Source organism: Eretmochelys imbricata, chromosome 1 (genome assembly GCF_965152235.1).
Source record: "Eretmochelys imbricata isolate rEreImb1 chromosome 1, rEreImb1.hap1, whole genome shotgun sequence".
Lineage (NCBI taxonomy): Eukaryota > Metazoa > Chordata > Testudines > Cheloniidae > Eretmochelys > Eretmochelys imbricata.
In genome coordinates, this window is record NC_135572.1 from 139,515,314 (window position 1) to 139,542,033 (window position 26,720).

A 26,720-nucleotide genomic window follows, 5' to 3' on the forward strand; every position below is an offset into this window, starting at 1 on the left:
AGAGGGGAGTAAACTTGTCACTTTACCAGAGTATATTATTATTACTGTGGTAGCCCCCAAAGTCCCAGCCAGAATTAGAGCCCACAGGGGCTGGGCGCTGTACAGACATCTAGGAAGATGCAGTCCCTGCCCCTAAGGCTTTGCAGTGCAAGGGCCTGATTGTGCAATGAGCTCTGCCCTAACCTAGGTTATAACCTGCAGCAGCTGAAAGATGCATAATCCACTCTAACTTTCCTTACCAGGCCCACTAAAAAACACCTCTCTAGTCACTGTCAGGTCCATTTTCAAAGGGGCCCCAACAGCAGAGGACGCGCCAGAGGGTTTTGTTTTTCAATTGTGCCTCACTCACACTCCTGCCTTTCTGCCTTGGGAGACTTCAGGAGCTTTCCTCCCCCTCCCCGCACACATCTTCAAACTGATGTTTTCCGACCTGCTGCCAAGCTGGAAATCGTTCCCAGCCCAGCCTCCCCCACGCTGGTAAAAATCCCCTTCCCTTGGAGGCATTGGCCGCGCTCCCGTCTGCCCCCCAGCCTGGGGCGCCTGCAGTGACTCCCTGTGGTGGAGAGGGGCGATGTCAGTCTCTCCTCCACCTCGTCCCTCCCCGTGTCTCTCGCCTCCTCCCCCAGGCTTTCGGCGGATTCCGCTCTCCGGGTTTTCCGCCCGTCCCGTTGCAATCCGCCACCTCGGAGCGGCCAGCGCCGTGTGCGAGCGAGGCGGGGAGCTCGCCGCCCGGGCAGCTGATGCTCAGAGGAGCGGGGAGCGGGGCTGGGCGCCGGTGACTTCGCCCAGCCGAGGGAGCCGCTCGCAGGCAGAGGACGCCGCCCGGGGCGCGCACCATGGGGGACGCCCGGCCCGCCGGTGCCGGCTGTTAGCAAGTGACAGCGGACTCGGGAGAGCGCAGCAGCCCGGCGTGCGGGGCTCGCTGGGCGGCGGGGGCCGGGGAGGGCAGAGCGCTGCCGCGATCCGCGTGTGTGTGGCTGGCTGGCTGGCGAGCCCCGGGAGCGGCGATGCCCTTCGCCAAGCGGATCGTGGAGCCCCAGTGGCTGTGCCGGCAGCTGCCGGCCGCCTCGCTGCTGGAGGAGAGTTTGGGCTGCCCCGAGCCCCGGGACCAGCCGCAGCCCGAGCCGGAGGAGGCTGCCGCCGTGGTGCCCGCGGAGGGGAAGGAGGCTGCGGCGGTGCTGACGATGCTGGATCTCTGCTCCGTCAGTAACGGGGCCCTGGCCCGGATCCTCCGGCAGCTGTCCGACGTGGCCCGGCACGCCTGCACCCTCTTCCAGGAGATCGAGTCGGAGCTGCAGCTGGCCCAGCGCAGGGTGCGGGCGCTGCACGGCAAGATCGGCGGGGTGCAGGGGGTGCTGCGCAGCCTGGATCCCAAGCAGGAGGCAGTGCGTGAGTAGCCCGCCGCGCCTCGGCCCCCTGGGGGGGGGGGGACTAAGCCTTGGTGGTGTGGGGGGCTCTGTGTGTGTGTGTGTGATCGCCTGGGAATGAAGCTGGGGGGCAGCCGGAGGGGATGGGCTCTGTCCGGGGCGCTTGGAAGGGGGAGAGAGGGTTTCCGGGCGAGAAAAGTTGGTGCTTTAACGACTGAAACCAGGGGACGGACTTGCTGAGCTGTGAAGTTGAATGAATCGGGGGAGCGGGGTGGGGGTGGGGGGCGCACGCTTCTCCTAGACCCTCGTCCCAGCTTGGCCCTGCTCCTCCTGGCCGCATCGCCGCCTAAAAAGAAATGGCCCGAAGTCCCTACCCCTGCCTGGGGGCGGAGGCGACGGGTGTTTGCAGGCTGGATCTCCCGGGGCGGGGGGGGGACGGGACACTGGGGACCTGGGTGGAAAGTTGGGAAATGGACCGCTGGTTTCCAGGGCGAGAGCATCTGTTTGGCTCGGCAGCGCGGTTGCCTGTTCCACCCGGTGGGTGGTATGGGATGATCCACCAGTCGCCTCCTCACCCGTCCCAGCCCTGGGCGCGCCATCCCCGCCTCGCTCAGGAGTCGCTGGCTGCCATAAGTGAGCCCCGGCCGCTTACGGTGCGGCCAGGCATTGACTCTGCGGCTGCAGGCACCAGCCGGAGTGGGGTTGCGCTGCTCTTGAATTCCTCATGATAAGTAAATGCCTGCTCAAGGGGCTGGAAGGTGTGTGGCAAAAAGAGGGGTCCGGGGAGGGGAAAAGGACCTCAGCTCTCAGCGCTGAAGGGATGAAAATGCCTGAATTCGTCAGGCTTGTACTTTCCCAACGTTCAGGTCCGACAGACCCACTTGATTTGCTGACGTTGACCAGTGTCAAAGAGATAGCTCCCCAACCTGGTTGTTTTCGTGTGTGAATTTATACACAAAACAAGGCGTATCAGTGTGTTCCTGGGCGCAGGGTGTGCAACCAGACCATTCCAATATCAAGAAAGATGATGTCAGTGGTTTCTGACTTACATAAGAAGCTTCCTGACTAGGATTTCTGGGACTGCATAGTCAACAGCGAAGGATTTGACAGGGGATGTTGCCAAGGCCAAAACTATAACTGGGTTCAAAACAGAATTAGATAAATTAATGGAGGATAGGTCCATCAATGGCTATTAGCCAAGATGGTCAAGGATGCAATCCTATGCTCTAGGTGTCGCTGAACCTCTAACTTCCACATGCTGGGACTGGATGACAGGGGATGGATCACTTGATAATTGCTGTGTTCTGTTCATTCCCTTTGAAGCATCTAGCACTGGCCACTGTCAGAAGACAGGATACTGGGCTAGATGGACAATTGGTCTGACCCAGTATGGCAGTTCTTATGACAGAGGAGATGCTGCAGGATTTATACAAAGGTGCCCATGGGATTCCCCCCCCCCCAGGAATCTCTGATACTTCTCCAAACCCAACCTTCATTTACCCCCTGTCCCTGTCAGTGCAAATTTCCCTTATCCTTAAGAATATTCCTGACATCCTGCTTAAAATTCTAAGCTCTTAAGTAGAAATAATAAAAATGATAAATCTGTGGTCAGTTTTCAAGGCCATAAAGTCATGAAGTTTGAGGAGTGACTTTTGTTTTGAAGAGCAACCCCTGAGGAATCCTGGAAAAAATTAGATCTGTTGTGGTCAAGGCAATATTGGACTGTTGTTATTAGCAATGAGTGCTTTAATCCTGCTTCCTCTCCAGTCAAAAGCAGTGACAGGCTCTGTACTTCTAACAGCTGTTAATACCTTCAGAATGTGGCTTATGTTAACAACAATTGAATAGAACCATTTTCAGACTCTTAGTGATGTGTACATTTCCCAAATATTTGTGAATATGTAATTGTCTTAGGTAAGATTTCTGTCTCAAACTCTGAGCTAACACAGTAAAATATGTTGAGTCCATTTCTTCTCTTGCTATCTATATAAGAGCACTACTCAGAGAGAAACACGGGAATAGATTTTGCTCTGTTATTCCAGTATGAATCCAAAGTAGCTGCACCAAGTTCAGTGAAGTTACTCCAGTTTACAGGGGCTAAATGAGGCTGAAATATGGCCAGTCTTTTAAAAAGATATTTGGAAGTGAACATGACATTTTAAAATTCATTGTCTGATTTTTCCTCTCTCTCACACCTGTGTAGAGTTGGAATTTAACCCTCTTGTGAGTCAATGAACTTCTTGGTGAAAAGAAGCATGCCCTAGGTGTTCAAAACAGATATATAGAATGAAGTGCTCAACTGCAACTAGAGTAAATCAGCGTAGCGCCATACTGACTTCAGTGGATTTATGCTGATATACGCTGGCTGGGGATCTGGCCCATGATGACGAGAGAAGGTTTTCTGTTTCAGGTGAACACTGTTGTATAACTGGAGTGGTTTTTTCTTTGATTAGAAATGTGTGGTGTGAAAGAGGATTGTGTGATGAAAGGAGGGGACCAAGTGAGGAAACTAAACCTCTTTGGGCCACATTCTGCTCTCATTTATACCAGTATAAATCCAGAGTAACTACATTGAGATCAGAGGAATTACTCTGGAGCCGAATCTAGCCCTGTGAGGGTTTTTTTTCCCTCTCTTCCCTCCCCCATGGATTGCATTTATGCAGTTTGTATGCAAATTACAGTATGACACACTGACGTTACATTAGTGTAGCTCCATGATCTTCATTATCCAAGTGTTGATAAAAGCAGAATGTGGCTTTTTACCCACATTTTAATAGTGCCAGGAGCTAAATTTTCAGCTCTTTTGGAGGGGAAAGACTTTGCTGATTCTCTCTCCCCACTTCCCCATGCATACACACCCACACCTGGATAGTGAAGCTGTAGAGATCCCCCTGGATGACTAGATCATGTGAATGCTCTTCTGGAGGAGTCCAGGGACAATGTCCCTACTTCTCACATGTATATACTGTGTCGCATTGACGCAGCTACTCACACCTACATACCACCTCTCCACACTCATGTACTAGTACCATGTATCTTCCCTCTACGCCCCTGTGTATCTAGTGTATGATTCACAGACTAATCCACGTTGCACATTAAAGCACACATCCCATCCTACAGTGTATGAAGATGGCATGTCCAGTTTTTCCGTCCACAGACCCTTCCTCATTCATTAGTACTATTGGCAAAACCTTATGCAATTGTTTTTAAACATGGTGGACCAAACTCGTCCTTGATTTTATTTCACTGAACTCAACGGATGAATTTGGCTCAACTCCATTGAAATCAATGGAGTAATACCAAGGTTGAATTTGGCCCAGTACTTTTAGCATATCAGGGTGTGTTGGCCATATTTGCCGAGATGCTGTGCAATATGGTATTAGAATCGCAGATGAAGTACATTTTAAAAAGACTTATGTTTATAAGTATTAGTCTGTCTTGCTACTGTACAAACACTTGGTGTAATAACACTGCAAATTGCAGCACAATGATTTAAGAATAATACCATCCAATTATTAGGCTGCTAGCAGAGGTGCTCAAAACATTGAGCAGTGAAGTTTCAGGACTTTTTTCTCTCTTTCCTAACAAGCCAGACAGATTACAAGATTTTGTTATGAAGACATCTAGATAATTGACCAAATCCATCTCTGGAGTATTCCTATTGAAGTTAATAATTATATCAGGTAGTCATTTGACCCAATATATTGACAAGTCAGGTTACCACTGTTGAGGAATCAAAAAGATGAATGGTGCTGTAAAGAACAGGAAAAAGTCTCTTAAAACTAGTGTATAATAGCAGTGTATATAAGTATTACAGAAAGTAACATATTTTACATTTTTAAACTTGAAGATTTATACATTATTGACATAAAACATTTGACTAGGGATCATAGGAAAGTCACAGCAGAAAATTTCAAGGACTATATTAGAAGTGACATTTTGTTGGGTTTTACAATAATGCATATCCCCAGTTCTGCAGTCTTCTTTGAGTCTTAACTTCTTTGTCTCAGGGTCATAGTTATCTGTCTAATAAAGACCTCAGGACTGTTTTTTTTTTTTTAATTTAGCTTGAGCTTTTCTGTTGTACAGATTCTAATTTTCCTCTCACTTCTGCTTAGAAATGGGGATTGGGAAATTTACCAGGCACCTGTTAGCTAGAGGAATAAACTAAAAATGTTGGCAGAAGGGCATCATCTAGGTTCAAGGGAAAGATTGTCCCTTTCTCCCCACCCCATCCCCAAACACCCCCACTTCACTACTAGGATTCCTATCATAGTCCAGTTCCTGGATCTGGGTTAACTTTCCATCTTTCATGAATGTCTCTGGTTAATAGGGGTCTAAGAAATTTGAATCCATCCCACCCTACTGCTGGAAGACAGGAAAGAGCTTTCTCTTTTCCTTCCCTGCTACTCCAAAATTGACTATTCTCTACCCTTCTCTCGCTCTCAATATTTTTTTGTCCTACTCCACCACAGATTGCTGCTGCTGCTAGAGTTTTCAGAAACCAAAGCAAGATGATAGTGACACGATTCCTGGCAGTCTCACTATTGCCTACTACAGCTTTCTGGTAGTCTGCGGAAGAGAAGAATGAGGGGGGATTCGACAGCTGCTTTCAACTACCTGAAAGGGGGTTCCAAAGAGGATGGATCTAGGCTGTTCTCAGTGGTAGCTGATGACAGAACAAGGAGTAATGGTCTCAAGTTGCAGTGGTGGAGGTTTAGGTTGGATATTAGGAAAAAGTTTTTCACTAGGAGGGTGGTGAAACACTGGAATGCGTTACCTAGGGAGCTGGTGGAATCTCCTTCCTTAGATTAAGGTCAGGCTTGACAAAGCTCCAGCTGGGATGATTTAGTTGGGGATTGGTCCTGCTTTGAGCAGAGGGTTGGACTAGATGACCTCCTGAGGTCCCTTCCAACCCTGATAGTCTATGATTCTAATAGCAATGAAACTACCGAGAATCTTATTAGTTTTACTGTGTTGTTTATTGAGAAAGCTGTGAGGATCAGTAGAAGCACAGGATCTGTCTGCAGATTCAGGAAAGCAGCAAGGCATATTTTCATATCTGGAAAAGTTACTTCATACCCCCAAGGACTACAAATGTAACACTTTTTAAATTAAAGCTTCAATTTTGCAAAAATTGATGATGTAGGTCACCCTACTGGCCAGGGAAGGTTTACTAGTAACCAGCATTCAGTAGGCAATGGAGTTTTAAAGTCCTGTGATCTCTAAGAATTCCATAAGTGCTGAGTTTTTATTTTTTAAAAAAGCATAAATATTTTATTGAAAATGAACATCTTTTAAAAGTTTAATCCACGAGAGTAGAGCCTCACTTCTTCCTTCTGCGTTTTGCTATATAGCCAGGTTCAGTTCTGTGGCTACCAAGGAACAAGGGAACGTCTTGTGTTACTATGCTTTTCACAAGTTCCTAGGAGCAGCTCTAGAGTGCTACAAGGAGTTTCAATACTTTGGTATTTTTTCCTTTAAAGGGACAGTATCAAGATCAAAATAATATCTTAAATTCTTTACTTGCAAATTTATTCAGTCATTTATAGCATATGCTTATGCAGCTTACTTATTACATTTAACTTGGCTTGGTCACTGGAAATTGACTGGTTAGTTTCACTTTTGCTTTTTGTCAGTTTCACTCTTTTCCCACCTGTGGGTAGAATGCTGCTGAGTATGGGTTTCCAGCACTGCAATGACATGTTTAATCCATAATGATGATCTGCATGCTCCTTTCCCTACACCACCACCATTTTTTTTTTACAAAACCTTTTATTTAGATCTTAAGTGAAGATGATGATAGTGTCTTCTCATTTTATTATGTTGAAGTCCCAATTACTGCTGAAATGGAATCTGTAAAGAATCCCCTAAATGAAGTTGTCCAGAGAGCTTCAGAACGGATATGGTTTGCTTCATCAGAAACCCCAGCCTCTTTAAGGATTGGTGTTTCTTTAAAATAACTTTGGGGGAATCCTTTTAAACATAGAATCATAGACTTTAAGGTCAGAAGGGACCATTATGATAGTCTAGTCTGACCTCCTGCACAACACAGGCCACAGAATCTCACCCACCCACTCCTGTAACAAGCCTCTAACCTATGTCTGAGCTATTGAAGTCCTCAAATTGTGGTTTAAAGACTTCGAGGTGCAGAGAATCCTCCAGCAAGTGACCCGTGTCCCACGCTGCAAAGGAAGATGAAAACCCCCCAGGGCCTCTGCCAGTCTGCCCTGGAGGAAAATTCCTTCCCGACCCCAAATATGGCGATCAGTAACTCAGATCCCACCCTATCTAACATCCCATCACAGGCCATTGGGCATATCTACCACTAATATTTGAAGATCAATTAATTGCCAAAATTAGACTATTGCATCATATCATCCCTTCCATAAACTTACCAAGCTTAGTCTTGAAGCCAGATATGTCTTTTGCCCCCACTGCTTCCCCTGGAAGGCTGTTCCACAACTTCACTCCTCTGATGGTTAGAAACCTTAATCTAATTTCAAGTCTAAACTTCCTGATGGCCAGTTTATATCCATTTGTTCTTGTGTCCACATTGGTACTGAGCTTAAATAATTCTTCTTCCTCCGTAGTATTTATCCCTCTGATACATCTATAGAGAGCCATCATATCTCCCCTCAGCCTTCTTTTGGTTAGACTAAACAAGCCAAGCTCCAAGGGAAAGAATTATTGGAAGCAAACCATTAAAAAGCAACAAATAATAGCTATATTTTGTTTTTTGTGAGGTTGAGACAAATGAATTCAGTTAGACGGCAACTCCATTCTGTGCTCTTCCTATTGTGCTGAGGCATGATAGGAGATAAGGAATGGATGACCATCCTATGTCTTGTATTGTTTCCAATACCAGTAACCACAATAAGGAATAGAGTTTCAGCTTTCCTTAATTCTGTACTCCAATGCTTTTCTGAGTTCAAGACACACCTGAAGCATCTGAAAGTAGGGTATGATGTTTTGGGTTTTTGTGCTTTAGGAAAAGCACATTGTTGTAATCTAAGGTATGTGAGGTAGCACAGAGCCTCAATGACTCTTTTTGCCCTCTCTCCCCCATTTTATTTAAGTCATTTGAACTAGGAACTCAGTCTGGGGCCCGTAGACAAACCTGGAAAGAAAAATTGTACATTGGATGTGATAACCAATGCCTTCAATGTAATGTCTTTCCCTCACACTCAAAACCAGTGAATAATAGAGCACAGTTCTTCGTCCTTCTGGAAATGGACAAGATTTCTGTCTCTTTATCAGTTACCTTATTTTTTTAGAAGACTTTTCTCTATGGCACTCTTGAGTGTAGTTCTTCAATTAATGCAACATGATCCAACATTATGTATTTCAGTTGATTTCTCTTGTGGTATGGGAAAGCAGGAGAGTTCCCCCACTGCTCTGCTTTTTATAGGCTTGGAGGGCTGATGTCAAATGAGCAGGGACTGTGGGATTTGGAGAACTGAAAGGATGGTTTGCGTGTTTGGTTTTTGCTAGCGTCGGAACAATAAAAAATGGAAGAGGAAAACCAGGGGGTAAGAGTTTCCGTGCCTTACAATAACATTAGACTGCACACAGTCATTCAAAAAAGAAAAGTAATTGTCTTTGTTTACAAATTAATGATGCAACTTAGTTTCTGAAATAGAGAAAAATATGTAGAGTCAGGTGGAAGGCTTTTTAAATCTAGTGTAAGCAATGGGTAGAAACTAATACCAAGGACTCTTACAAAAGCACGTCTGCAGTGATCTTATGCTCTGGAATCTTGGGTTGCCACCTTGACTCACATTGTGTCATATATAACAATCTATCCTTTTTAAAATAAAACAAAGGAATAAAATTTAGGCCCCACTGAAGTCAAGGGAAAAACTACCATTGACTTCAATGGTGCTAGGGTTTTACTCAAGCACTTTAACAGTGAAAATTAAACAACTCCTAAATATCAGAGGAATATGGCTGTTTCGGGGTCTTATTGCTAATTGAAGAGCCCTTCTGATGAGAGAGGCTGATATATATTAAAAATATTCAGAGCTGGATTCTCATCTCATACCAGTCATACACCTGGGTAACTTTGTAGACTTTAGTGGAATTAATGGAGCTACTCCTGACTTACACTGTTGTGAAAGTAGAACAAGCCCTATATGTTAAGTAGAGATATTGAATGAGGGTCTCAGCTGGTATAAACTCCATTAAGGTCAGTGAAGTTACACATGTGTGAAACTGGTGTGAGGGGACTTAGGTGTATATGTTAGGTGCAAATGAGGAGCTGGCTTGATAACATGAGTATATGTTTTCATACAGCCTGCATCTGGTGTCTATTTGAGAATCTTTATAGTTTAATAATGTGGGTAAAACTCTGTGGTCTTTGTGTGTCCTTTTAACATCTTGCTCTTGGTTCTACCTCCTTACCCCCTTCTGGTGTGATTCATTTATAAAATAGATTGTCTTGGGGGCTGGGAAGTGAAGGTAAAAGAGACTGTGGTTACTTAAATTCTTTGTGATGGAGATCATGTGGGAGAGTCAATTAGCTATCTGCTTCCACACATGAAAGATGGGAGTTTGACTTCTGTGGGAGGGAAGGGGAAGAGCCTGGAGTGTATCCAAAACCTATTGGCTAATTCTGAAATGTCCTTGAACTAAGGGAAGGAATTATTGGAAGCAAACATTAGCATCAAATATAACGGTGCGTCTCAAACGCTGCTCTGGCTCAACAAAATCTGACTTTTTTTTTTACATTTCTTGCATAGAATTGCCTGTTTTATGACTTTTATATTGTAAGGATCAGATTATGGCTGGCCTCTATAGATATGCAAGGATGGGGAAAAGAGACAGAAGAAGCTATTCTTTACCATGCTTCCCCATGTACGAGCCAGCCAAAGCTGCTGCCCTGAGTGCCAGGACCAGGAAAGATTTTTTTTTTCTGAGTGTTGCTGCTGCTGAAGTGGGGCTTTGCGCCTTCCCTTCAAGCTGGCCAGCAAAATAGAGTCAGTATAGGAGAGTGCAGCTTGTTTCAAGGCACTGCAGGCTTTGCTCTGGCATAGCTTTCTCCAGCACCCCTGGAAATATTGTACCTGAGACAAGCAGCGATCCCCAGAATTCCCACTTGCACAGAGCTCCTCCAGCCCCACCTCTGCCCAGCCCAGCTTGTGGTTTAGCAGCCAAACAGCACCAACCTAGCCCTGGTTATTTACTTGCTAGAACAAAGATAGCGTGAATGCGTTCTCCAGGAGAGTTTCCTTTTAATTGTTTGCTCAGTGCAGGTCACAGCGCTCAGCCGATAGACAACTTTGAATGGTGCAAATGCGGCGAAGTGGAGCAACTCAGTTGATGGGAATCTATTAAAAGCAGAATGCTAGCGTTTTGTCCGTCGCCGTCTCATATACTGGGATACATAAGAGTAATTCACCTCATGGCTATGGTTTTATCCCCTTATTGCACATTAGGTAATGTTACTGCACATTGGGTGGGTGACCAGACCGCAAGTGTGAAAAATCGGGATGGGGGAGGGAGGTAATAGGTGCCTATAGAAGCAAAAGCCCCAGATATCAGGACTGTCCCTATAAAATAGGGGCATCTGGTCACCCTGCACAGTACATTAGGGCTGGCTGAAGGTGTGAAGGAATCTCTAAGTGAAAGTTGCTGTGGGTGCATCAGTGCCCACTCGCTGCCCTCCATGTAACATCATGGTGCAGTGAGGGTAACCAGCTGCTTTGTACCTGGAAAGGGCTGCTCTACCATACTTCCACCGCTTTTAAAGGTGAGACTGGACATGGGAGAACCAGGTGAGAAGGAAAAGGACCTTTATGGAGATGAGGTAGATTAAGGTGGTGAATTAAATGTAAGTGCTCCCCCGAATGAGGATGATTCTTCAACTGCATTGGGAAATTCCTGCATTCCTCAAATATTCTTTACTACATTGGGGGCTCCAATGCTGATAGATCCAGGGCGTGGTCCCCATCTGTTATCCCACCCCCTGCAGTCCTGGCGCCGACCCTGTCAAAGACTCTCTCTATCTTTTCCATAATTTGAAGGATTACCACTTCATGGTCCCCATTGATCTTTAATGGCAATGTTTTGGTGTCTGAAGTGGAGGAAATATGATCAGCTTGCGAGAATATTTTTTACAGCAGAAGTGCACAGTTGTGGGGTCTTCTGAGTCAGAGGGCTGGGCTTTTCGAAAACCTGTGTTTCAGATCACTCGCAATCTCCATGTAATCAGAGTTTGACATCAGAATCTCTATTGGAGCAGCTTCAGTGATTAGCCTGGAAAGAGGGGAACTTTTTCTGTGTTACTGAGTGCGTTTCGGGGGCAGAGCGGGAATTTCTTTCTTTCTTTTGATGTATTAGCATCAAAAGAGTCTTAGCTTCATTCCTAATTGCTTCTAGATTTTTAAATTTATATATCAGTATGTAAGTAAATGCAAGAAGAGATAGCTGTTCAAAAAGGCAGGGTTTATAGCATGATTAAAATAAAAGATAGCATCCAGTGTATACTGCTGTAGTTGAAATATCTCCCCCGAAGACTTTTAGTTTACATTCTCATTATATCTAACCGCTTCTAATGCACTGCCTGTTTTAACAACTGGCATGTTTTTAGGATGGATGTTATGGCAGATATACTCCCACCATATTTTAACTTGAGACCTTAAATTGTTATATCTGTGTATTTGACAATTCTTTTTATACATCTCAGATTCCTCTCCCTTCCCTCACTCTTTTCCCCCTAAACTTCCTTTTTTTAAAGAGGAGTGGAGGAAAGCAGGAGGGAATTGAAATCTCATGAAGAATCTGGTATAATTACATTAGGAGTTGTGGACTTGGAACTCACCTATATTCAATGAACACTGCATGAATCTGCAATGTATTTCTCAGCACAGGGTGATTCTTTATCTTTTGTATATATAGGTTCACTGTAATTCTTACAAAGCCACTTAGTGTTACTTTTTGCTTTCAGTTGGAGGGATAGTTGGACTTTGAACTGTAGCCATTCAGAATCTGGCAGGGAGAAAGTGCTGAGAAGCTGTCCTGTTAACATGTGCATGTGATTAAGACCAATGAGCATGGGGTTGTGTGTTGTACTAAAAATAGTCATAACTTGTCAGTTCTTTCCACCTCCCTCCCTAAAGTTTATTGTTTAGCTTGCAAATGTTTAGAAGTAGCTTTAAGTTGGGAGCTCAGTCCTGCAGCATGTAGACCTGTAACTCTCAGTAATTTCAGGGTCAGCCTATTGCTGTACCAAGAAGGAAACAGATGGACTGCTTTAGCCAACTGCTTTGTACACTGAGAGCTTGAGTAGCTTTGAATGCAAAAACATTGTCTTTCTGCATGGATCCCCGTTTTATTTATTTGTATTTTGTCTCTTCTGATGCTGTAGCATACAATACATAATACAATTGCAGCTGCCATAAGAAAATTGCAGAGGGCTAAAGTTTGTTGATAATAAAAGTAAGGTAGTCAGCAATAAAAGTAAATCACTGTATTAAAAGTGAACCTGAGTAGCAACATTTTTGTAACCTAATATTCATGTTAATCTATTCCCAGCATTTGGTCAAATCAAATAACTTGCTTTTTTATTTTAAGCAAAAATGGCTGTGGTGTGAATCATAGATGCTCTGTGTGGCGGGGGTAGAGATGAAACAGGTAGAGCCCTGCAAATTTGCTGATATCTGTTTTATATCCACAGACCATGTTTGTGGGTTGGATGCGGATACAATTTTGTATCCGCGCAGGGCTCTAGAAATAAGATTGAGTCCAAACAGAAGGCAATAATCAGCTTGCCACCTTTCCCTCCACCCCCACTCCTCCCATGGTTCTTTATCTTACCCAAAGCAAGGGGAAAGTCAGGTCTCAGCATAAGCAGGTTCCCTTCCCCTAGTGGACAGTGGTTTCTGGTGAAGGGCTAAGTGCAGCAGAGCAGGCAGGAGATGCACATTAAATCAGTTATTAGACCATGCATAAAAGTTCTGAGAAAAGAGTACACCTCTCAGGTGAACCACTAGATTCCCTGGCGGAATTGGTGCTCCTCAATTGCTTGCCTTTGAACTCACAAAGCTGAGGATAATCCTGAGTTCTTGGTAAGTGGATTTTGCTTGAGGTTGCAGGGGATGGAATTCACACACTCTTCCCCATCTGCCCCATACTACACTGCTTGGCTGCTGCTGTTCCTGCCTCTGGCACAAATGTGGCTCCAATGGTTTGCTCTATATCACAGTGTTTGAAGCCATCAGAGATTCCCTCTCTTAGGATGTAGAGGGTGTGGGAGACCCCCTGCATGGTCACTCCACTCGCATATAACCTGTGGAGTTGCTGTGGGAATTCAGGGGCATGGAGAGCTTTGCCCAGGCTCAGCAAGCCAAGGGTAAGTTTCATCCATAGGACAGATCATTTTGTCAACACTGTCTCTTTTCCATTCCGTCTCACCTCCCAGAATTACTGGGTTTGTTAACTAGTTTCCATCTAAAATCATTTTTTGTCTTCTATGCACTTCCTTTAGGGGCTAGTTTTGGCCCTTCCTACTGCCTTAACTCCCTTCTTCCCTGCATCTTCAGTGCTGCATTTCTCAGGAGACACAGTGCAGAAGTTATGCCTTTATCTCTGCCTTAATGGTAGAGGCAACCCTTCCTCCCCCACCTTACTGTGGACAGGAGTGGTGATACTAATTTTTATTGGTGTGGTTTATTCTTCATTGATTATCTTTAATAATGTGTTGCTGTCTTGTTCAGGTAATAAACTGCTGAAAACTTCCTAAGATTTAATCCAAACCAAACCAAACCAAGCCTGCTTCTAATGGATATTGTAAATGGATTATTGTCCTTAGCATATTGAAAGCTTCTTGTGTTAAGTTCCTTCATTTTAAGGGTGCAGTATATTTTGTTGCAATGCTCTCCAGTACTCTATCTCATTCCAGGCTTAAACCAAGGGGGCGGGGGGGCGAGGGTGAGGGAAATCAACTAAACTAACAATTTAAATTACAAATCAGTTATTTTTTTGGGCTGCAGCAGTATTCCTAATTTATATTATACTTTGGTCTTGATCCTGCCTTGATGACAAACAATGGGATAATCTGTACAGACAAACTGGGATAATCTGGAGTTTGCATGTAATAACCTGCAGGCTGCTATTTGGATGAAGTGTTCTGCTATAAGCAATGGACCATATCCTCAGCAGATGTAAATCATTTATACCCACTGGGGATTGGGCCCGGTAAGTATAAGAGATACATAACTGTCATATGTGCTCAAAATTCTCCCAAATGTGATGTGATGTGAACCAGAATAGAAAGACTTAGCACCATGCACCAGTTATCTGCACTCTGTCATCTGTATGGACATTAAACAAATACATATCTTCAACCAAACTTATTCCTGGTGTAAGTCCATTAAATTGAGTTACATTGGCAATGAATTTGACCCCTCATGTGTAGCTTATTTAGTACACAAGATGGAATAACCAATGCCCTTGAACCTCCTGTAGCTGTGTACTCACTTAGGGAGCTATCTGTCTATATCCTAAATCAACAATCCAGACATAAAATCTAGTATGGAGTATCATGTAGAATTGTGGAAATGCTCCTTGAGGAAGAATGTTGGGTCCATAAATTAATGAATGGATTACAGCAACCTCTGACTGGGTGTAATATGGATAATGTTCATTTATGTAATAATCCAGTTGTAATTTAATACAAATTATTAATTTACATTAGCAATAATAATTTATCTAACTGTTCCACAGTTCTGTCTTAGAACACAATCAAAAGGAAATTGGTTAAAATATGGTTAAATTGGTTAAAATGAAATATGAGAGGGAGCTACAAAATGTTGCAACCCTTAGTGATTTTTCTTGGAGCCTAACCCCTGGGTGGCAGTAAACACGAATTGATGGAAGGGTTAGCATAGCAGTTGCATTATTGTGATGTGACATATCGTGGTACATGTGGTCCTATGGCTTCTTCATCATCTAATTATCTATTGAACCCTTTTTCCAGTTGTTGAGATAGACTAGACTAATGCAGGACCACCAGCTCTGTGTGTATGTACACACACACACATACATAATGGGAAAGTATATAAAAAGAAATGAGTATGGGCAGAGGACATCATGTAAAGGCAAAAAGGTTCAGAACATTGATTATGTTGAACTTAGATCGCGAGTATATAGGGAAGAAGAATTCTTGTCATAGCCATACCAGCAGCAACTGATGCAGACAAAAAGGCCAAGGTACAGTATAATTTCCACTTTCCAAATAAAGCAAAGATTAATCTCTCTAATTTTTTTAACTCCACATATTTCATCAAATGGTCAGAGTTTGGTACCATGTGGGTCTCGGTCAGTCTTTTAAGATAGCTCATTTGCTGTACAATATTTGTATGTTTGTTTTTAAAAAACTAGAACAAGTCTTATAATGAAGCAAGTTGTGGACTGACAATGCCAAAGCTTTAGAGTCAATGAGATTCTGTGGATTGATGTGTGAATGCACACCAACAGTACTTGTGTTGTACTGGAAGATTGGGGGGGCATAGCCTACTATGTGTAGCAAAATGGTGCTGGCTGGTAGCAATATAGATACGGTGCAGACCACAATGGAAGAAGGTGGTGGTATGGGCCATTTCTCGGCAGTTCCTCCAGACTGATCTGAGGACTCGCATGAGAATAAGTTTCTTTTTGATCTCAAAGCCACAGATAAATCTGTAGACATGTTTGAGGAGAGGTGAAGGAGAATATTATGAAATGTAAAGGGAGAAGAGTATCCATCCTTGAATATTCTCACTTATATGTTGCAGTTGAGGCTGGCCTAAATATGCTGAGTTGATACTGATGTTGAGGAATCTCTCCTACTGGATGTAATGGACCATCTCAGACAAAAGGTTTATTGTTTGGAGACTTGGGGCTAGTGGTTTTTGGTTGTGCTTGTAGTTTGGATATGTTAATTTAGGCACCTCTCCATTGAATATATTGCCCAAATTATATCGCAGCAACTGACTGAAAAATGAAATAAAGAACGTTTAACACCCCACCCAGTGAAATAACAGTACTAGCTACTTTGTGAAATTAATGCTCCAGAGAGAGGGAGAGAAGGATTGTATGCAAACTGATATAAGTCAGTGGCGTAATTCTGAGATTCACTGAAGGCAGGTTATATTTATAATTGCAAAAAATATGAGGTTATGCCCTTTAGTTTGTTCCTTTGTAAATAGAGTTGAGCCTTAGGCCAGGTCTACACTACAGATCTATATCAGTAAAACTATGTTGGTCAGGGGTTTGAGAAATCCACATCCGAGAGTGATGTAGTTATACCTACTTAACCCTCCATGTAGACAGTGCTATGTTGTTGGGAGAACTTCTACCGCTGACGTAGCTGCAGTCTCTCGGGAAGGTGGATTCGCTACTCCCATTGGCATAGCACCATCTTAACTAAAGCTGTACAGCGGCTCAGCTGCAGCAGTGCCGCTGTGTTGCTGTAGCGCTGTGCGTGAAGACGAGCCCTTGGTCTTGTCATCTGTTTATCGATAGCTATAGCTACATTCTGGCCTCTTTTGCTACACTCCTGTAGCAGGTTCTTCTTGATTTCGTAAGCCAGATGGGCAGATGCCTAGGGCTGAATGATAAGATTGCATGTCACATAAATATCCCAGAGTTGAAGGCTTAGAGCTCATGTGAATCAAGGTTTGGTCAGGATTTCAGGGCATAGATAGGATGATTCTGCTACCTCAGTCTTTTCTTCAGACCATATTTATTGATTTTGAGGATTTAAACTCAAAAATACCAAAGAATATCTTAATCTGCAGGCATGAATATCTATCTACATGAGTGCTGCTCATTAACTAGCAGGAGTTGTATAAAATCTTATGCAGCAAGATGGGAGCCCTCCCTTCCCTTTAAAATACATAAAGCCATTTCCCTTCTCTTTTCAATATCTTGGCTGTAGATCCAGTTGGGATTCTAGGATTGGCCAGCCCCTAGCTTTATTTACTCAAGCCCTGATCCTGCAGTGATCCTGGCTGTGGGGTCCCCCGGAAGTGGAACAGAGCACGGTGCTGACCATATGGCATGGTGATGACCATGCAGCATACACTGCAGGGCTGGAACCAAAGATACCAAGTTCTTTCCTGGGAAGATACTTTAGTGCCATTTCTGTGGAAAGTACATCCCCTTTCTGCTGAGTTATGCTGCTGGTACTAGGCAGATTGTGCTCACTGTTATTAATGCAGTTCCTGAGATTTGCAGATCCTGACCTCTTTCTGTCTGCTGCATCCTTAAAACCCTGTTGCCTTTTTGAGAGGTGGCGGGTTCCAATGAGAAGCACTTGTTGGCAGTGCATGATGCCTTCCTTCTGGGCTGTTGATTCTTTGAAAGGATTGTTTCAGGGAGGGGCAGAGGAAGGTGTGGGGGGGAGGAATGGAATGGGTGACGAAGAAGCTGTGTGGCTGTGAATGGCCTTTTGGTAAAGCATTGATTCTAGAAGGTATACTGCAGGGCGTTTAAAAGCACTCAGATGCTGCAGTCTTTTGCCTTGTGCTTTCCAAAGGCCCGATTTGAGGGGTGGTGCTTATCTTTAAATAGCTGGATCACAAGGAGATCATTGTTCTCTTGGGCGCTGCGTAATTTTGCTTTGAAAGAAAGTTTAGCTGTATGTACTGGGATAAGGGACACAAAGATTCAGTATAACGTTGGGCTGGGATGTATTGTGTTTGCATAGTATAGGGAAAAGAATTGCAAATGTTGGGCAAGTTTCATCCCTGGAGTAATTCCATTAACTTCAATAGAATTATTCCGGAGAGAAATTCGGCCCAATGCCTCTCTATTGCTAATGCCAGAGAAGTTCCGATCTGTGGAATCTCACTGTAAATGAGACTCTCTTTGTACATGCTGGCTGTTCGTACTAGATATTGTATAGCTAATTAAGGGTGAAAGTCAGCACTTGAGTACTGTATGGCCTTGAACTGGCCCAAGTCCCACTTAAGCTTTCAAATCAAAACTCAAGTGAGACATAAGTACTTAGCCCTTATTGCAAGGGGTGAATATCACCCTAACTGTGTAAGCGCTGAGTTTACCATTGTCAAACTCCCAGACCAAACAAGCTTTAAAATGTAGCCATGTTTTCTGATCTGATATAAAATTAGATGGTTCATCTCATCCCATGCATCCATTGAAGCCTGCCTTATTCTGACATAGCTTTCATGACAGCTAGATTACATTTGGAAACACCATAGTGCTATTTACTAGAGCCTGTTTCGTGCCAATGAGCTGTGATTATTTATTACAAGAAAATGTGGAAAGCTTCTACTTTTGTGGCCTAAATTGCCACCAGTAAGTGTGACCTTCAGGTGAAAACATGGGGCCCAAATCCTACAAGGCACTGGTTGCTTCCCAGGGAATGCTGAGCATATTCAGCTCTAGAACGGGCTGGGGAGAAAGGATGGTCTAGTGGCTAGGACTTGGGAGACCTGTGTTCAGTTCCCTGCTCTGCTAGAGACTTGTTGTGTGACCTTGGGCAAGGCTCAGGCTTGGGGCATGGCCTACGCTCCCAGGTTATGCCAGTATAGCTGTGTTGGTTCGGGGTGTGCATTTGCTTTAAATCTGTCATAGCAATGTCAGCAGAAGCACTAATGGAGATGTTGTTGTATTTACCAGAAAGTCACTTACCTGGTATAGCTTATTTTGCTCGGGGAACAAGTGTAAGCTGTACTGGGAAAAGGACTGTTTTGCTGGCATAAGCTGCATCTGCGCTAGGAGGGTTTGCCAACATAGCTGTACCAAACCTTTTAAATGTGGACAAGGCCTTAATCTCCCTGTGTCTCATTTCCTCATCTATGACATGGGGATAACAGCACTTCTCTACCTCACTGGGGTGTTGTGAGGATAAACACAGGAGAGATTGTGAGCCACTCTGCTGTTAAGATGATGGATGACACATGAATGCCTAAGATACATTGTTAAGTATGCTGTGCAAGTGACTAGCACTTTGCAGGATTGAGGCCTTACAGGGCAACGTTAAAATAATTCCCTCTTTAATGGACCTATGCTTTCAATACCATGAAGTGCTGATTGGCCAAGGAATATCACCGGCACATACAGATGACATTTTCCATTCCTTCCCTAAACAAATAGGGGTCATTATTATTGAGAATGCTAGGATGTTGTCCGTCAAAGACAAAACTTTAGTTACAGTGACATCTGCAGCTGCCACTCCTTCAGGAGCTGGATTGTGGTGGAAGAGTGAGCTGCAACACTTCCTTACATTACAAGCTACATGTCCTGATTAATTACAGTTGGGTAAAGATGAGATTATGCCATGGGACTTCGTTTAATTAAAAAATAGTGCTGAGAAGTTTAATAAATGTCTGATGTGTACTGTCTGGCTGCTGAGTGCAAATGTTGCACTTTTTAGCAACCCTTAGCGGCTCTCTTCTAACTTCAGTCAGAAAGAGCCCACAGATACCCAAAGGGGAAGGCTGTGCTGGAGTGGTGGTGGTGGAGGAAGGCTGGAAGTCCAGGATCTAAAGCTTGTCTTGTACTGTTGAGTGGAAAAATTACAGTCATGTGTGTGAAATGTGAACTCAAAGGAATTTTGTGTGTGTGGTCTTATTTTGTTTCTTCCCTGTTCCCCCACTCACCTGCATCCAACTCTTTCATCTATTTTAACTTACATTTTTGTAATAGTCACCGCTAATCTAAAACAACAACAATAAGAAAGTGTCTGCGTATAGAGTCTGTTTAAACTGTAGAAGGCGCAAGTTCTTCTAACATGCTTTTTGTTAGTACAGGCTTGGGAGAGACCTAATGCTCCATGATAGCCATATGTTAGCAGCGTGTCCAAATGTTACAAGAATTGCATGTAGTTCTTGCGTCTCCTCTACAATGGAGTCCTGCACAGCATTAAAAGCTTATTATTATAAATCTACAGTTATGGAAAGATTGTAGCTTTGCCTCTGCAACTGTTACCTTATTATGATTATTAATGTAATATTTACAGTTTACTCCCCCACTTTCACTGTACCTAGACATTAAGGAGGTGGGAAAGTATAGACATTGTAGACATCCTTCACCTGGAGATTTTGTTTTAAAAAATGTCCATGGCATCCGTATGAGCTCTCTGAAGAAAGATAACCCCAATTAACCTCCAACAAAGGTTTCTGGATCATATAAGATTTGTCTGGGGCCCCTGGGGAGCACTAGTCAGAGCAGATTGCATCCAGAAATTAAGCTTTTGCCCACAAAGTTCTAGGAGAGATACTGAAATAGCAACCTGTCCCTTAGCACTATGGTGTTTTGCTTTGCCTAGGTGTAGATTAGAATTAAGCCTACTTCACTTACCAACAATGATAGACTTGCATTATATTTAGTTCTGACCTCCATTCAGTTAGAACTGTTCTTAAAAATACATTGCTGGTAGAGTAAGCAGCATAGTGGCACAATTTGGACTGAACCACTAACCAGGTTGGCACTTCTCAAAAAAGAATAGGGAAAGATTTTGCAGAAATAAAATAGCTTTCTTCTTACAGCTGCTGTGTTGCAAGAGATGAAAGAAAACATAAAAATGAGTCTTTTACTTTAAAAACGCCCTCAGAAGAATGATTCAGTTATAAACTAGTTTTTTCAGGATCTGCAGGTGGCTTGTACACTGTAGTTAGATCCCTGTTTTACCTTTTACATTCAGATCTGCAGCTTAGTTCATTTTAGGGGGAAAAAACCTCTTAGTTTTACAATGTGAGATTTGTAGTTTTTCAAACCTGCCCTCTTGTAGTATGATTACACCTTTCATTTCCAGAAGGGAATGCGACTGTGATTTGATACTGACTGTTTCAAATCTATTTATTTAAAGTATGCTTGTAAGATCTGAAATTCGGTAGGTAGGTCATACAGAACTATAGGACAAATCTGAGATTCTTCCTTCTGCTGACACTCCCCATCCCAGCAGAAGACATGAGTTCTATGCAACAGGGCAGCTGTAGAGTTGCCAAATCCTCTGGGAATGGCCTGGAGTCTCCCGGAATTGTCATTGATATCCCTGTGACTATTGAAAACAATCCAGGAGATTTTAATAGGATATTTAAAAAAAATGACATTATGTCATGTTGGAAAAAAGAAATATCCTGGAATAGCTTCAGTCAGCGTTGGCAACCCTAGGCAGCTGGTCAAGGTCCAATCACTACAGATATTCAGGCAGCATACTACAGTCCTGGGAATAATCTGAAGGGGTAGTTCTGAATTATACAGTCCTAGGGCTCAGAGTGGACTATGTGGGATTTTCTGTTCTTATTGTGTACCCTTCTATAATCTTGTCTTTTGAAGCATTTAAAAGCTTGAGGAACCATGATTAAAAGCCTCAAGTGGCATGCTTTTCCATTTATCCTCTAAGAGGATCGGCATCAGTTTCACTGCTCTGATCCATTATAAGAACTCGCAGAGAAGACAGACTCTCATTGACTTCAGTAGGCTTTTGGTCAGGCACTGAGTGCAGTAAAGGAGCATTATCTCTTATAATGTAGCAAGCACAGTGTTGAATATCTGAAGCCATTCTGTTCTTTTCCACCTAGGTTCATATGCCACACCCATCACTGTCATAGCTGTGCATATCTCCTTCCCTATCTCCCTGTCAATTGGACACGTATATTAAGTACATTGTAATTGCAGAATTAGGTATCAAATCCTTCAAATAGCAAGGGTAGGTGACGCATACAGCATGTAATGGATTTGAAATCTACCATTTTTCTCTCTTCCTGATCTTTGAAGTCAAAGATTGCTAGCTGCCACTTCATGAGAAATCGCAAAGAGTAGAAGAAAATATTTCAAAAGCTTTGCAGAATCATTCAACCTAGTTTAAACCCACGGTTTACTTGAACCCCTGGAGGTCAGCTCCATTTTTCAGTAGGATAATCTGGGCATCTCTTGTGGAAAAAGATGTTCATCCCTGATGTTGAGAGAATGTGGGGTGGGAGGAATCACTCATGTGCTGAATGCCCCTCAGATAAAGCAGGTGAGGAATCTTTTTACTAGATGTTTTCCTGTTGAAGAATGCCTATTCATTTAAACCAAGACTGCTGGTGGGAAAGGGGTGGTGTTGATGAGTTTCCCATATAGAAAAAAATTTGGAGAAAAAACTTTGGAAATTGTTGAAACATACCATGTTGACATTTTCTATTTGAAAAAAAAAAGTTATTTTTTTTGTTCAGAGTGACTTTGTTTCAAAATTTAATTTAGAGAAAAACAAATTTAAAGAATAAAAAGGTCAAAATTGAATTGAAATGAAATGTTTTGAAATGATCAGAACAAAATGTTTAAATTGACCTGAACCTAACTTTTCTTTGGATTATTGGTTTGTGAAAATTGTCAAGATTTTCTAGGAGTGGGAACATTTTGTTTGAAATATCAGATTTTCCCAAGATGGTAAAATAGTTTCCCAGCCTGCTTGCTCTTTGGTTACATTTGAAGATTACCTTTTCAGTTGTTAGAATTTTGCAGGTCTCGTGATTCCAGTTATCTTTAAAAATATATGTGTATATCTACCTCTCTTCTTGCTGAGCCAGTCTTGCTCACCTTACTCAAGCGTAGTCAAAAAAAAAAAATTGGCCCATGAGTTAATGTTCGTTCCTGTGGCACTAGTACAAAAAACATTGTGTGATCTCTGCTAGATCTGCCTTGAGTTAACTAATGAACATTATTCCTATATCTCTAACATCACTGATGATGCATCAGCAAGGAAGTCAACAAAGGCAGCTGATTGTCAGCTCTAAACTTTATTAGAAACCTAAACAAAAGGCCAACATTTGGTTGGAAATAGTCATTTTTATTTGGAAACATCTTAAGAAGATATACAGAGTAGTAAGTTTCAAGAAGACAAAGGGAAATGCAAAACGAACCCTCCACCATAGCCTTTTAAACAGTTTAGCATTTGCGTTTTTCTTTTATAGTGATGCTGAGGCCCTGATAGAGAAGCGTGCTTTGTGTTCACTTATTTAAGATTATCAGATTTATACTGTGCATTAGCAAATGCATCAATAGTGTCAAGACTAAACAAAAAAGAAAAAAATTATACAAAATTGGCAATTTAAAATATTTTCAGGGGGGCACATTGGAAAGAGTCCTGACTGAGTCACAGGTGAGAAGAATATGACACTCTGTAGGAAGTTGCGTTGAGTGAGGATTATCCCACTCAGTTGTCTGGCCTCATAAAATGAGACAGCCCCCTGTGTGTCTCCATGAAAGTGATACTTGCCATTGATATCAGCAACTGTGTTGCTTTCTAATATTGTGATGGATGAACTTGCACGGATTATGTTTGAGCTGCAAGAGAAAAGACTGAATAAAAAAGGATACACTGATGAGAATGTAAAAAGATTCTGCGCTGTAAGCAGAGCTAATTTTTGGTTCATTATTCACAGAAATAAAGGTTTTGTTTCCTCCTTCCCCTCCCTCCCCCCTCCCCAGTTACTGCACAAGAAGGGGAGGGGTTGTGTCAAAGAGATTGTATAAAGCTGGGATATTTCCTTTCATATTCTTCTGTCCTCTGGATGCAAAGAATACCCTGCAACGTGTGGGCTGAGATGTATGTGTCACATGTGCCCCCCTCATACCCGTGCTCCATGCTGAGTTTTTTTATGTGATCTTGCAGGATAAAGTTGCTCCTTTAGGGACTTGCCTTGTGAGTATTTGATTTCTTAAACTATAATATGAAAGCAAACAGCTGACCCCCAATGTCTGCCTGTCCAGACTTCCGCTAGCATGGAAAAGGGATAGAAACATTTTGAATGAGGCTCCGTGTCTCTCTGGCTTGTGGTAAAAGTGCCATGTTAACTCCTTTATTTCATCAGCTGCTAATAAGGGCTATGTCCTGGAGGAAATTACATTAGCTATTGCGTGGCCCTCCAGAAAAAAAGGCTAGGTACCTCTCATGCCACTATGTTTTTGGCAAAGGGTGTGACAGCCAGTGTTGGGCATTAATTATATCTTAGGACATGCCACTTGCTTATGGATGATGCTGTGATTGGCAGTCACATCGCCTTTGCATGAAATGATGCCCCTGTGGTGTTCCATGGCAATGGAAGGGCCAAACCTCATTGAAACTGGTGCTGTGAAGAAAGCCGGGGAGGTTGGGAGCTGGGGGGGCCACACAAGGACTCCACAGCTAGCTACACGATGCAGAGTGGAGTTTTGTGGCCAGGCAGCCTGAGGGCGCAAGTAGGGATGTGTGCGTGGAGTGTATGCGGACCTGTGGGTGTGTGGAATGCACAGACCTACTGGCCACAGACCCTCCTTGAGAGCATGGTCCAATATTTTGCCTCTGACAGCGGGTGCTTCCAGGTTCTTACGAGGAAGGTGGATAACTAAAGAATAACCTGTGCATGTGGGAAATTTCTTCCTAAAACCCATAGTTAGTGGTTGGCTTGAGCCGTGAAGCCCTTCTAATTTATTCTAGTCTATCAGGTGCAACTTTGATGTTCTTATTATCCACATTCCTTTTAATCTAACCCTTCTTTGAATACTACTAAGCTTCCAGCTTTAGTGCTAAAATGTAGCAGTGAGTTCCACAGGCTAATTATGTATGGTCTGTGGATGTTGTAATCAATTTTCAAGTTTTTTTTTTAATGTTATTCAATATCCCCTTTTTCTTGTCTCAAAGATTGGGTAAGTAAAACATTCCAATGTACTATCTCTATGCCATTCATTATTTGGTATACCTCTCTCATGTTTCCACCTACCTAAGCTAAACACTCCTAATTTTTTCAAACTCTTCTCATTTAGAAGTCTTTTCATGCTCTCAATAATTTTTATCACCTGTATCTGAACCCTTTTTATGTCTGCTCAATTTTGTACCATTTATATGAGACTGCAGCTAGCACTGTCAATATTCTTATGTATCAGTTCTGTGCATTGATTTTTATCCAATCTACTTTTTTTTTTTTTTAAAGAAACTATCTATTAAAACTTTGGGCCCAATTTTGTAGCTCTTCTTCATGTGAATAACTAATCCCATTGACTTTAGTCATTGTAAGTAAGGCCTGCAAAATCCTTTTGACTATTATATATTAGCATGGCAAACTAACTAAGTTACAGACCTGGACAACTTGGTTAGCTGCCATGCTCATTTTCTAATTGCCTGAATTGTTGAAACAGTTTTCTTTAAAGATGGCACTTCCTTTTTTTTTAATAATGAAAATTGTTTTGCAAGAAGGGAAAGCTGTGTTTGTTTTGGAAGGAAGATTTATTGGGATGATATAATCCCAATTTGCATTATCTCCTCACCTGTTTTTCCTCAGGGAAACTATCAATCTTTATTAATTTTTCTAAGTTGAAAGATCAAAATGATAGACAAATTCCAAAATGGGATGAAAACACTAATATGAGTTGAAAGAATAAGCTTCTTCATTAATACCTGTTGAAATTGAATTCAACGAGGAGCTAGTTCAGTAGAGGTGATCTGGTAAGAGTTTTGTGGGATCAGAATCCTTTGTAACAGGAGAATATATGGTAATAGAAGGCACAGTAGTACACTGGTCTCATCTGGAAGGAGCTATCTTCCGTGAACTCCCAAGGTGGAGCTTGCTTTCATTCCTTAAACAACGTAGGCTTGTGAAACAGGAAAATACAACAAAATACCTGATAAACCATTTAAATTTTCTTATAGAAATTGGAGACGAAGACCTATAACGCTATCTAGTCCACATCCTAGCAAATGCAAGATTGCTCCCTGTAATATGTTCTGAAGTGCTCGGTGACTCTAAATGACGCAGGTGATGAGGCTTTCGTGGGGAGGTTATTCCAGTATCCAACAGAGATCACCACTAGGACCTTGTTGCTAATGAGTCCTATTCAGGTGAAAACAGTCTCTGTAGTTGTTGGTCTTTTCGAAGCTGCATTGGCCTGCTGGGTAACACAGATATAGTGCTTGCTCTTGATTTCAAGAGGAGTCCTTTAGCAGAGACCACGTAATAGCAGTATTGACATTACAGGGCTCCATATGATTGCTTCTTCTCCAGGGCAGCCTGTGATGTCTGCTCAGGACAGGCCCTGACATATTAATGCAGGAAACAGCAGAGGAAGATTTTTAAAGGGGCCATGCTCTGGTGCACAGCTTCATGCCTTTCAGATAGGGACCTGTGGCAAATCAGGTTGAAAAGTTACAGTCTCCAACCCCTCCTTTCTCCCTGACAAAACAAATTCACCCTGCACCCTGTTAGGATTCGGGGAGAGGCAGAGCTGTCAGCCAAATCTATGGAAAACCAAACCAAAACCCATCCTTAGATTTGCTGGTTCTCATCCATATTACCACTTGGACGTTTTGCAGGGGAATTGATATGGACCATGTGGCCCCATCAGGTGGAGATAGGTTCAGTTATGGGCTAAGGGGTTGGGCAGTTT

The 26,720-nt window shown here is 42.8% G+C and overlaps 1 protein-coding gene across 1 annotated transcript in view; it reads left to right on the forward strand.

The window, feature by feature from the left end:
* The first annotated feature begins 1,007 nt into the window (after positions 1-1,007).
* Positions 1,008-26,720, forward strand: part of NHS (NHS actin remodeling regulator) — a 339,359-nt gene continuing 313,646 nt past the window's right edge. Inside the window, exon 1 of the mRNA XM_077816370.1 lies at positions 1,008-1,389. Coding sequence (XP_077672496.1) covers positions 1,008-1,389 — 382 coding nt within the window. The remainder of the gene's footprint in view (positions 1,390-26,720) is intronic.